Source organism: Corticium candelabrum, chromosome 21, assembly GCF_963422355.1.
Source record: "Corticium candelabrum chromosome 21, ooCorCand1.1, whole genome shotgun sequence".
Taxonomy (NCBI): Eukaryota; Metazoa; Porifera; class Homoscleromorpha; order Homosclerophorida; family Plakinidae; genus Corticium; species Corticium candelabrum.
Window position 1 is genome coordinate 2,471,552 of NC_085105.1, and position 13,424 is coordinate 2,484,975.

General features: G+C 45.4%; 3 protein-coding genes across 3 annotated transcripts in view; all 3 read left to right on the forward strand.

Moving 5' to 3' along the window:
• The window catches only part of LOC134196389 (NFX1-type zinc finger-containing protein 1-like), a 6,398-nt gene extending 179 nt beyond the window's left edge, over positions 1-6,219 (forward strand). Inside the window, exon 1 of the mRNA XM_062665503.1 lies at positions 1-6,219. This exon is cut by the window's left edge and continues 179 nt beyond it. Within this exon, the coding sequence (XP_062521487.1) occupies positions 264-5,999 (5,736 nt within the window). The 5' untranslated portion in view covers positions 1-263 and the 3' untranslated portion in view covers positions 6,000-6,219.
• LOC134196642 (uncharacterized) overlaps positions 1-9,354 on the forward strand; it is an 11,151-nt gene extending 1,797 nt beyond the window's left edge. Inside the window, exon 4 of the mRNA XM_062665847.1 lies at positions 8,947-9,354. The gene's annotated coding sequence lies outside the window, so the exon portion shown is untranslated. The remainder of the gene's footprint in view (positions 1-8,946) is intronic.
• Positions 9,355-11,966: 2,612 nt separating this feature from the next.
• LOC134196543 (TNF receptor-associated factor 3-like) lies at positions 11,967-13,114 on the forward strand. Its single transcript, XM_062665697.1, has one exon. It carries the CDS (start codon positions 11,999-12,001, stop codon positions 12,989-12,991), a length of 993 nt encoding a protein of 330 aa, XP_062521681.1. The 5' UTR covers positions 11,967-11,998; the 3' UTR covers positions 12,992-13,114.
• The last annotated feature ends 310 nt before the right edge of the window (positions 13,115-13,424 follow it).

Here is a 13,424-nt window from a genome sequence, read left to right on the forward strand (position 1 = left end):
ACACGCGTGCCTCTTTACGATGAACGCAGTAAAATGAAAGGAATCGGTGGAAACCAGAGATAGCGAGCTTTAAAGTCAACAAGGAAACCGTTTGGGGATTCCCTTGGCTCGCTGGGATTTATTGTTGACGTAATTACTTGGCATTGTAATGTACAAATTATAAGGGGCAATACTGCAAACGTCATCTCATTGAACTAGAAAGCAGTCTTTTGTACGTTCTTTGTATACATACGGAGCCTGAAGTCGTACACGCGAGTCGGTGAATGGATTATTTACCACAGCAAGGTGGTGCTCGCGGTCGTCGTGCTGGTCGCTATCGAGGACAAAGAGGAAGAGGATGCGGCGGAGACCGAGGACGTCGACGACATCCTGTGGAAGGAACCGAAGCAAACAGAGAGCGACAGTACAACTACCAACAATTGAACGGGTACGTCGTTGAAGAACAACATGATGGAGGTCACCGGCGTGGACGTGGAGCCCGAGGAGAACGAGGACGAGGACGAGGCAATCAGCAAGCGTATAGAGGTGAATATAGAGGCGGTAGAGTACGAGGAAGAGGAACAGGGAGAGGAAGAGAAGGAACTCATGACGTAAGTGGCGTCACCAGAACATTTACCATTAGCGATCGTTTCTTACGCGAACTGAAAGAAAGCAGTCCCCGGGAGATCACTCTACAGGTTTCGATGAAACCAGATAGTTTCAGTCGCCTACTTAACTCTGGAAATGTAGGCAATCGTGATCGTCTTAGACTCATCTTAGGTTTGTTTGCAAAGGGCTGTGCAAGTACGATGAATCAAATGCTAAATGACATGCTGGCTTGTATGCTTCACTCAGAGTTTTTTCGTAACCATTTGAAGAGGTACCTCTCAACACTTAGCCGGCCTGAAGTCTTGATGTACACAACAGTTGGTGAGGTCGTGGAAGACGTGGAGAGTATTGTTACTCTGGTCAATGTAATGCTAGAGCGATTTCCAAGTCAAGCAGATGAAATTGTGGTACTGGACAAACTGAAGCTGACCGTCGATCAACTGTCTGCTTCAGACATACCACTACCGAGCGGTTTGATTGAACGGGTAACTGACCTCGTGAAAGCCAGCGATGACTGTGTTATGCAAAGAGAATTAAGACAGCTGCATAGCTCTCTGCCTCAAGCATTGAGACTGGAAGATCCCCCTGATGACTTCCGGGCTGTTGAAGTAGTCCCTACAAGTGAGGAACTGGCTAAAAACCAAAGGCCTTTTCTGAGACCAAATATCGTCGATGGTGCTTTTAAAGACCTCGACCAATACTTGGACGTACAGTTTCGTTTGTTGAGAGAAGACTTTGTCGGACCGTTGCGAGAGGGCATTGCCACTCTTCCAGAGGATGACGTCAGGCGCAAGAGAGGCAGCCCAAATGATCTCCGGTTGTACCGTAATGCGTGGATCAGTCAACCAGTTTGCACGTTCAGTGGCCTAACGCATAAGATTGTATTTGACGTGTCTCATTTACGTCGAGTAAACTGGAGTTACTCTCGACGATTGATCTTTGGCTCGTTGTTATGTTTCTCAAACGACCATTTCAAGACGATGAAGTTTGCGGTCGTGTCTAACAGAAACGTTGAAGATTTGAAGAAAGGGATCATCGAGGTGCGTTTCATGAACGGTCTAGATGACGTGAAGGACATGCAAGCTGGTCAGTTATACACGTTTGCTGAGTCACCCGCTTACTTTGAGGCTTATCGCCACGTGCTCCATAGACTTCAGCACATTACGCTTGAACTTCCTTTGCAATTCTACATAGTAAAGTGTGAGAAGAACAGTGCACATCCTCCTCGTTATCTTCGTCCGGAACACCGTGATGGTGAGGTTCCCGTAATGGATTTGAGAAGCGCGCTGGGATGCAACGATTCTCGAGCCAGGCGGGTGACCGTCACCGATTGGGATGCTTGGCCGCCTTGCGTTAAAGTCGAATTGGACGAATCGCAACTTGCTGCCATAAAGACTGCAATGACGAGAGAGTTTGCTTTGATACAAGGACCGCCAGGTACTGGAAAGACTTATCTGGGTCTCAAGGTTATGAGAGCATTGATTGAGAACCGTCATGTATGGGATCCCGCTCGTACATCTCCGATTTTGGTCGTTTGCTACACAAATCACGCTCTGGACCAGTTCTTGGAAGGAGTCTTAGAGTTTCATAAAACTGGTGTCATAAGAGTTGGCGGTCGTAGTGAAAGCGAGGTCTTGAAGAATTTAAATCTGAACGCTATTACTCGTAGAGAGAGACAAGACCATGCAATTCCGGGCGTCATATTTCATAACCAAAAGAAGCAGCGTTATGAAATGCACAAAATGCAAGATGCTATGAAGGAAACTCTGACTAACCTTGAACGACGAGGTGTAATTGGTGTCAAATCCATAAGTGGAATACCTTGTTGTGAGTTGGCTATTCAATTGAATGACAGGGGCCAATTTTCGCGTATAGGCTACAGTCTTCTTGATGAGTGGCTTCGTATTGTCTGTTTCGATTCTCAAATCTCCGTTGATCCAAACCGAGGAACTCCGGGGAACGATAAGCCTGAAGCAGCTGCAGCTGACAACGGCCAAGCTAGTGAGCAGGAATCTGAATCCGCAGAAGCTGACGCTGATGATGATGAGGCAAAACTTCTAGAAGCACAGAGAAGAATGGAAGGCGAAGAGTTTGCTCATTTGGAAGATGCAAGGGCACCCGAGAACGATGCTGAAAACGCTGCTAATCAAGAGGAAGAGGCCAACGCCGTCATTGTGGACGAACTGTTTCAAGGCATTCCAGAAGCAGAACCAGACAGTGAACTTGCAGAAAACGATCAGGATTGGATAGTTGCAATAGATAGAAAGAGGAGAAACCGAAAGGTGCACAAAGGGCTTTCCACACAACCAATGACACAGGAAGAAGTTGACATGGTAGAAAACATATGGGACCTTGATCAAAACAACCGCTGGCGACTTTACAACTACTGGATGCAGAAAAGAAAGGACTACTTTCAGGAAATTATGGCAACGCTTTCCGCAGAGTTTGAAGCAGCAGCAGAGCGACTCAACGAAATTGACGAACAAGAAAGCTTGCACGTCCTCAAGGGAGCGACCATTATCGGTATGACGACGACGGGAGCGGCCAAACACCACCGTCTTCTCCTCGAAGTAAAGCCCAAGATAATCGTCGTCGAAGAAGCAGCAGAAGTCTACGAAGCTCATATCGTCACAACATTATCAGCATCTGCCGAACATTTGATTCTCATCGGCGATCACCAACAACTTCGTCCCAATCCTCACGTCTTTCGACTAGCGAAGGAATACAAGTTAGACGTCTCGCTGTTCGAGAGAATGATCAATAATGGAATGCCGTGCGCACGATTAGATGTACAGCATCGGATGCGACCGGAGATCGCCGAGTTGATGAAACCAATCTACAACGGATTACGGAACCACGAATCGGTCTACGAGTACGAGAACATCGCAGGAGTGAAACACAATATGTTCTTCATCGAACACAACCAAACAGAAAACGAAAACGAGGACTTGAAAAGTCACTTTAATATTCACGAGGCGAGTTTTGTGGCTGGACTTTGTCGTTACTTGATGCTACAAGGAATTTCATCGAATAAGATTACCGTACTTACGACTTACACTGGCCAGGTTCTCAGTCTCAAGAAATTTATGCCAAAGGCGACATACAACGGTGTCCGCATCACAGCCGTCGACAATTATCAAGGCGAGGAGAACGACGTCATCATCTTGTCTCTGGTCAGAAGCAACGTCCAAGGTAAAATCGGATTCCTCAAAACGTCTAATCGAGTCTGTGTTGCGCTTTCGCGAGCAAAGAAAGGATTTTATTGCATTGGCAACATGACACTGTTGGCTAAGGAAAGCGAGCTTTGGAGGAAAATTGTTCAAGAAATGAGGAATAATGGAATAGTGGGTCCAGGCTTGGAACTGTGCTGTCAAGTCCATCCCGATACTTCTTTTTTTGCGTGTCAGTCGACCGACTTCAAGAATGCGCCGGAGGGCGGATGCACGCGACCCTGCGAGTTTAGACTTGCTTGCGGACACGTCTGTGCTCTTGCGTGTCATCCATACGATCGGCAACACGTGCGATATAAGTGTCGCAAAAAATGCGTAAAGAAGTGTGGAAGTGGGCACCAGTGCCAGAATAAATGCTACCAAGAGTGTGGAAAATGCACTGTTCCAGTGAACAAGATCGTACCGAGATGCAATCACATCCAATCTATTCCATGTGGCGACAGTCCACTTCAGTTTCGTTGCTTAGGTCCTTGCTCTACTATACTCGCCTGCGGGCACTTGTGCAGCAACAAGTGTGGTGATAAAGATTGCACAAAGAAATGTTTGGAGATGGTATCCAAGACGTGGCCATGCGGGCACACGGCTAATGTGCGTTGCTACGAACAGGCGACGTATTTGTGTCCAGAACCGTGCAGTGATATGCTCGAATGCGAGCACCCTTGTGTCGGAACATGCGGGAAATGTTGTGAAGGGAGGCTACACATAGCTTGCCGATCGTGTTGTGGCAGAACACTCGTCTGCTCGCACGCATGCGAATACCCGTGCACCAAGAATTGTCCTCCTTGCAGCCGGAGCTGCGAAAACGCGTGCGTTCACAGCAAGTGTCACAGAGAATGCGGAGAACTGTGTGATCCGTGCCAAGAGCCTTGCCAGTGGGAGTGTGCCCACTATGCTTGCACTAAACTATGCGGAGAACCTTGCGATCGTCCACGTTGTAACATACCATGTCAACGAATTCTGAAATGTGGTCATGATTGCATTGGTTTATGTGGAGAGAAATGTCCAAGTCTGTGCCGACTGTGCCACTTTGAGAAAGTGGCGGAAATATTCTTTGGAGATGAAGACGATCCGAAGGCACGGTTTCTTCAATTGGAAGACTGTGGTCACATATTTGAAGTGAAAGGTCTCGATCGCTGGATGGATTCAAAAGAAGAAAACGAAGAGGGTGGAGTTAATATAGGGCTAAAGCAATGTCCGCGTTGTAAAATCGCAGTGAGACGAAGTCTTCGTTACGGGAATGTCGTGAAACAGGCGCTGCAAGATATCGAGATGGTAAAGCGGAGGATGTTAGATCAAGAGCAAGAGATGGAGATAACGGTCAGGCAACTGACAAGAGAGGCAGTCCAACTGGCAGGACAGTTGCAAGTCTGTACATTGTTCAAATATCAGGTTACTTCGCGGGAAAGCTATCGCAGAAGAATTTTGGATAATTTTGATCTCGGTTTAGAACGCAATGAGTTCTTCATCGACAATACGGTCTTGGAGGATGAAAGTCCATCAGGAAAAATTCTTCAACGTTTGCGCGATCGGCGGACTGTAGAAGAAGTGACTACTATTCAAAATCAGATTCAGTTCTTACCATCCATTGTCGATGTAGCTAACAAGATCGACAAGACGCAGACTGAGAATGGATACCGTTTACAGCCAGTTTGTCAGAAACTGCTAGCTGATCTCAATGAGCTGGTCACATTTCTCATGAGACCTGTTCTGAGCGAACAACAGCTGGGAGACATACAGTTGATGATGGAGAAAGTCGAATTGGAGTTAAACTTTCGGATCCTTATGGAAAAACTCAGGCCTCGATTGGGTCAGCTCACTACCCACGACAAGTTATATGTTCGTGTGGTTGAAGATGGTCTGAAGGACAAACGGAAGAGGACGCGTGAAGACACGAAGGCAATACGAAAGATAATCAAGCGCTTGTCTGATACTTACAGTGTGTTTGGCTTATCGAAGGCGGAAAAACTTGAGATAGTGCGCGCTATGGGCTTTAAACCGGGTCATTGGTACAAATGTCGAAACGGACATGTTTACGCTATTGGAGATTGCGGGGGTGCAGACGAAAGAAGCAGATGTCCCGAATGTAAGGAAGAAATCGGAGGACAAAGTCATCGTTTGGTCGCAGGCAACGCTCCTGCTCTTGAATTTGACGGCTCCCAAGCGCCGGCTTGGCCAATATAAACTAATTTATACAATTGCGATATTGCAATCTTGAACTTGCGTTGTTATTAGAGCACAGCAGTATGTTTTAGGCGGCATTTATCTTGCAACTCTAGAGTAGTGGTGTATGCATGTAGTATACTTGTATTGGTAGTGCACTAGTGGATGTAAGAGCAACAATATATTATCTAGAGGCAGACAAATAGCCTAAAAGAGGCTTGTTTGCAAAACTAGAGTTTCAATAGACGATATTAGGGCGGAGCTTCTAGAGCATGCGCAATCTCGAGGGTAACACGCACATTCGCCGATCTCGCTGTACACAAAGTCCACATTTCCGGGTCTGCTTCTAAACCGTAGATCGATCCATCTTGCCGTTGACTAGGCTTTGTAAGAAAGTCAGTACTTACCATTTCGTGCATCTTGTGAGAGACTTTGTCTGCGTAGAGACGCGTAGGAAGCCATTTCTTGAGTACGCGGCTTCTCGAGGGTAAGAGACTGCTGTTCAAGCTGAAGTCGCCTGATTCACACTCTGAACAGATACACGTGCATGGAGTGGAAAGACAGACTACTCATTGACTAGCGATGCATTACCGGGTACTTTTATCAGGTGAAGATTTTGCGGTAGGGAAACCCATTCGAGGTAACCGAACGTGATACACTGTGTGGCTGAATAGGACTACTTGTTTCCCCATCTAGCGTTCTTGAACTCTGGAACTGTGAAACTGTGTATCTTGTCGAACTAGAGCCAGCAAAAATTCGTTTAGCCTAGCCAACCCTTCATGGAAGGCGGTGAGCTCATGAGCTTACATCATTTGATGTACCTTGGCCTGATTCCTTGTTTGCTATACAGAGTAATAGTCTTGGCTGCTGGTTCAATCCAACTCCACACCGTATCAAGTACATTTCTCGACACAAAACCTGTATCACTTGATCTATCATTTGGAAGTGTGTTGATTGAGAATGCCTTTCCTTTCCTTGCAACTCAGACTTTGCAGATGCAACGTCTTGCTCGAGAACTCTAATCTTGTTTTGAAGTTCCACTATTTCATTTACTTGGGGCCGGTATTTCTTTCATCTCCACCAACTCAACCAGTTGAAGCGGTAGAGGTCTGGCACGTTTCTTTTATCTCCACCAGATTAGGTGGTAGAGGTCTACCGGCTCCACCAGCGAAATGTCGGTTGAACTGGTAGAGTTCGGTGCAGGTAGGCTATTGCGCATGCCCAAGTAGAGAGAAATGGCGGAAAGCAGACGGAAGTACGATTTGACCATCAAAACGTCCGTTTCTTCAGCAGGGCTGACTCCAAACAATAGTAGGAGATCGCGTTCTTTGTGGGCATAATCCATTTCAACCAACAGGTGAGTGCGCATGCTCGTCTCCACTCATGCGTTTCTTTTTCTGTCGAGATCACTTCCGCTCAGCCAGAGTACCTCTACCCCTTCAACCGGTTGAGCTGGTGGAGGTAAAATAGATACGTCCTTGCTGTTCAATTATCCGACATAAACCATCAGCTTCAGCCTCAGTGACATTTTCGACAATCAACATCACTTCTACTAGGATCACTAGACTAGCTAGACACGTCTTGATCAACTGCGCCTGCGGATTAGACAATTACAGCTATGGAGTAGCTAGTGCGTGTGTGTTGTGTTACTTTAGACATAACTGTTGCTGTGCTAATTGTAATAAACTGACTCTAGCTAGTGTACGTCTACTGTACTCTGATCCGCGTCAGTACCTATCGAGTGCAAGTTATCACAGTAAGAACGTTGACTTGACCAATCACATATATACAGAAGCAAGCTAGACTGCCTAGAAACAATGCGGAGCGTCCTACATGTCTGGTTACCCCAAATGGGTTCCCAGGTGGCATGATTTCACTCGCCAAAACTAATCCATCGCTAGGCAATGAGTATATATAGTCTGTGCTTCCACTCCACGTGCATCTGTTCAGAGTGTGAATCAGGCGACTTCAGCTTGAACAGCAATGTCTTACCCTCGAGAAGCCGTACTCAAGAATTGGCTTCCTACGCATCTCTAGGCTGGCAAAGTCTCTCACAAGATGCACGAAATGGTAAGTAGTGAACTTACTTACAGAGCCTAGTCAACGGCAAGATGATCTACGGTTCACAAGCGGACCCGGAAACGTGGACTTTGTGTACAGCGAGATCGACGCAAGGTACGTGTTACCCTCGAGATTGCGCATGCTCTAGGAGCTCCGCCCCCCCCCAAATATCGTCTATTGTGTTCTACTGAATAGAAGGTTCTGTGTTTCTTGCAGTCGTGCCCACTACACGACAATTGGCGACGAGAGAGCGGATTAAATGGCTGAACAGGAGGCTCCTCAACGCCTAGCGCCTATATAGCCCGGTACCAGACCCTCTGGCTCCGTCGTGCCCGGTTCCCGTATAATACGACAACGTCGGAGAGGGTCTGGGATCATCCCGCCTACTCTCTTCACCTAGTTTCACCCAACCTCATCTAAGTGTCACCCACGTCACCGACGTCAACACTTTCATGCTCTTAGTTAAAATTAAGATGATTTATATCTAAGATTAGCAATTATCTTAGGTCTCAGACTCTGTTATATAGACTAACCAGCTTTACTATGTTGCATGTGTACTTCTAGAAGACTGACAGGATAGTAGAAAATGTAATAAATTAGAGCCTCGTAAAACATGCATGCAGTTTAGAAATATTTGGAAGCAGATTAGGCGTGAATCGTGATTTAGAGTTATTTTCGCACACACACACAACACACACACACACACACACACACACACACACACACACACACACACACACACCACACCACACGGTTCGTGACCCTTCCGGCCATTTCAATTTTCATTTTTCATTTTTCATTTTTCAATTTTTTGTCAAAGGTTTTCAATTATTTTGCTAAAAAAATTAATTCGGCAAGCAAATTTTTAATTTTTATTTTTAATTTTTTTTGTTGTTTTATTTTTAAGGTTCTATCTTTGATTATATTTGGTTGAGTTGAATGTCAAAAGAATTGAACGCAGCAAGAACGAAAATTGAGCGCAGCGAGAACGAAAAATGAAACACTTGTGCGAATTACGCAGCAGGGAGTCTGGTGGAACACGTGCCCTAGTCATAACTCAACGCAGTAGGCAGTCGTTTTTCATTCCAACACGTGCTGCTGATTGGAAGGGGCGGAGTGAATCTTCTTCGACTTCCGCCCTAGGACGATCTCTTGCAATTTCCGCTCTAACGAGAAGGGAATCTCCAATCTCAGGTGCGATCAGCCATTGCTGATGAGAACAGTACATATGCATGGTATATGAATTTATCTATTACCACATAGAATTCTAACAATTGCAACAGTCTAACTAAATCTAAAACTCAACAAATCTAGTAACTATACTGAAACTCGTTCAAACTCTTTAGGCTACTCTAGATTAACTACCATTTATACACGCAGTACACAGCAACTAAAAACAAAGATGCCTGGTTTGATGTTCTACACTTGCGCGCGTACGTACGTGCCTCCATCGCCTCTGGACTTGAATCTTGAGCTTCTGTCCATGCGGATGGCTCTCTTGTCCCTGCAGACCTGCATAAGCCGAACGACGTCGCATGCTGGCCAAGTACCTCGAGCATGCAATACATGACTTACTTGCTTGCCCAGCTTGTCAATTCGTCCAAGCTACGTATACGGAGAGTCACGCAGAGTGGTCCTCACTGGACCTTCATGTTGTAGCTAATGCAGCGACAGGCGGCAACGTCGGCCACTTGTAACTTGCCACCTCTCTACGCACTGCTGACACCCAAGCCACTGCCGACAGCAGGTTGTGATGTTTGCCGGAGGTCTTGTAAAGCGGTGGCATATTTGGCACTGGGAGAAGCTTCGCTGTCGTTTCTGCCAGTCTTCTCATGCGTCTAGGGTAGTAACCTCGTTCACAGCGACGGTGCAATCATGACGGCGCAGAGTCAACCGAGCCTGCATGAGCTATATAGCTATACACGAGGTACTTGGCCAGCACACGACGTCGTCCGGCTTACGTAGGTCTGCAATGACAAGGGAGCCATCCGTAAGGACAGAAGCTCAAGATTCAAGTCCAGAGGTGATGGAGGCACGTACGCGCGCATGTGTAGAACAGCAAACCAGGCATCTTTGTTTTTAGTTGCTGTGTACTGCGTGTATAAATGATAGTTAATCTAGAGTAGCCTAAAAGAGTTTGAACGAGTTTCAGTACAGTTACTAAATTTTTTGAGTTTTAGATTTAGTTAGACTGTTGCAATTGTTAGAATTCTATGTGGTAATAGATAAATTCATATACCATGCATATGTACTGTGCTCATCAGCAATGGCTGATCGCACCTGAGATTGGAGATTCCCTTCTCGTTAGAGCGGAAATTGCAAGAGATCGTCTTAGGGCGGAAGTCGTCGAAGATTCACTCCAATCAGCAGCACGCGTTGGAATGAAAAACAACTCCCTACTGCGTTGAGTTATGAGTAGGGCACGCGTTCCACCAGACTCCCTGCTGCGTAATTCGCACAAGTGTTTCGTTTTTCGTTCTTGCTGCGTTCAATTTTCGTTCTTGCTGCGTTCATTTTTCATTTTTGCTGCATTAAATTCTTTTGACATTCAACTCAACCAAATATAATCAAAGATAGAAACTTGAAAATAGAACAACGAAAAGTGTAAAATGAAAAATGAAAATCAAAAACTAAAAATAAGAATTTGCTTGCCGAGTTAATTTTTTTCAGCAAAATGATTGAAAACCTTTGTCAAAAACTTGAAAAATGGAAAATTAAAAATTAAAATTAAACTTTGAAAATTGAAATTTGAAAATTGAAAATTGAAATTTGAAAATTGAAATTGAAATGACCGGAAGGGTCACGGACCACACGCACGCACGCACGCACGCACGCACGCACGCACACACACACACACACACACACACACACACACACACACACACCGGTGCATGCACTTTCACGCACTATAAATCGCACAAGATTGCTTTCGATGGACCGTTAGCGCATAGAAGCTTGACGTCACCGCACAACCAGAAAGCAGCTTAAATTGTTTCATGTTTGCTAAATTTCTATAAATTCCAACACATAGCTGCTTTCTAAATTTAGTTAACATTTAATCCTAGACTAGTATATTAAGTTCAGTACACTCACGTTGCTTCTCTCTAGTCTCCTCCTTTTCCTCCAAACACGTACATACTTAATTAATTCGTTACCAGAGAAGAGGAAATCTCTGACTGCTATGAAAGCAAAGTATTGCAATCATCGATACGTTACATGCACGTGGTCAAACCTATAGTGCAAAATCACCACTAAAATTTTAGTGTATAGTGACATATGGTTGTACACACTGTAGACCGCAAGGATACAGCTGCATGTATTCTTAGCAGTTTAGGGACTAAGATCCATGCAAACACTAAACGATAAAACTTTAGGTGGTAAGGACTGTTGTTTCTAGTAATATAGCTGTGACGCAATACAGGGGAATTACGACGACGTCATGTCGATCGTGCTGACAAATGGGGAAAAGCAGTAATCAGTTGTGGAGATTCACGATAAAATTTTTGAACTTGCGATCTACGCATGCTAGAGCAAGTTCACGCTACAGATGGGTTGTGATCTCAAAGCTTGACTATGTGCTTGCATGACTGCGAATCACGTGAGAGGCGTGGCGCTTGATTTGCCAATCTTTATAGCTACACTTATTAATCAACTAAAATTGACTTGTTTATTGCTTTAATATACATAAACCCTACGTATTGCCGTGTGTTAATTGAAACGCAACGTGTACGTACGCCAGATCTTACAAACTGATGGACCAAAGGGAAAGTCCCTATTACATAGGGCATTCCCTACCACCCACACTTCTGCCTAGTTGTAGTTTCTGGAAACCCTGTGCGTGTAACAGCATTTCCCTTAATTTTTCAGCTATTGCATAATATAAACCTGTCTACAAACGCACTGCCAGATCATTCTCCCTACCGTTTTCGTGCGAAAAATTCTACCATCAAACCGATCACATGACATGCTGCGTGTCCAACCATGTTACACGCTGCAGTAATGAACTGGACGTCAGTCGGTCTGCCGTTGTCGAACTGAAGCGCAGAGTCGAAACAAGCAGGGAAGACCACGACGTCGCGACTCAGACCAATCGACGGCTCCAAATCGAACTGGCTAGCAAACTGCCTTTCATCGAGAACAAGATGGTCGAGTTGGAGGCTCAGCAGAGACTGATGCAACACAAGACGATACAGGCATGCTATCAGTCCGTCGACAACGTGCAGAAAGAATGCCGAGAAAAGGTCAAAGGCATGGAGCAACACCTAAGACTCCTGACGAAAAAACTTACAGACTTTGAAGATATTGTGTGGAAGCAAAGCACGAGAATTCAACAGTTGGAGGGGATGCTGTCTCACTGTCAAACTCTTCGATCGAGTCGCTTCATCGATCAGGTCGAGGCTCAAGAACGAGTGACGGCCACGCACAACGCCAGACTATCGGAGCAAGGACTGAGATTGGATCTGCTCGATTGCAAAAACACCAACGGCGTCCTGCTGTGGAAGATCACCGACGTGAAACGACGGAGGAGAGACGCCGTGATGGGCAAAACGTCGTCGATTTACTCTCAGCCGTTCTATACGTCTACGAATGGATACAAATTGTGTGCTCGAATGTACCTTAATGGTGACGGAATGGGACGAGGCACGCATCTCTCACTTTTTGTTGTCGTAATGAGAGGAGAGTACGATGTCTTGCTTGAGTGGCCGTTCCAACATAAGATCACTTTGATTCTTATTGATCAAAACAGCAGGAGACAAATATGCGACGCGTTTCGACCCGACCCGACGTCGTCGTCCTTTCAAAGACCGAGAAGTGACATGAACGTCGCCAGTGGGTGTCCTTTGTTTTGTCCACTGACGACACTCGACAGTGGAGGCTACATCAGAGAAGACGCCATGTTTGTCAAGATTGTCGTTGACTGTTCAAATGTGATTCGCCCAGAGGCAGGATAAGAGTTTTCTAGACTAAGACAGTCACCTTATTGGTGTCTAATTTCAAGCTTAATTAACTTAATTAATAGAAAATTTAATAAAGTCTGCTTTCATTAAATAAAACAAAATTGAAGCTAACATGGTCTAAACAAGAGTATGAAATGTGATGTATTATTGCTTTCATCCAAATATCGGCGTAGGGGGATCTATGCACGGGTACTTACTTGTATACTACACTATAGCTAACTGGCCCGTTCTCCGCATGACGTTCAGTGCTTTCCTGGTTATCATTGATATCCACTAGGCGTGCTGTATCGAGTTTGCGGTCATCGTAATGCTTTTTCAATCTATATCGAATTGGCTAGTCATTGATGGCTGTGTGAAGGACACAGAAACATGTACCCTGCTGGGCTCACCTGCCGGGTTGGTGGACACCCAGATGGGGGCAAAGACC

Coding starts and splice junctions, on each gene's coding strand:
- LOC134196543 (XM_062665697.1), top strand. CDS start 11,999: ATGACATGCTGCGTGTCCAACCATGTTACACGCTGCAGTAATGAACTG.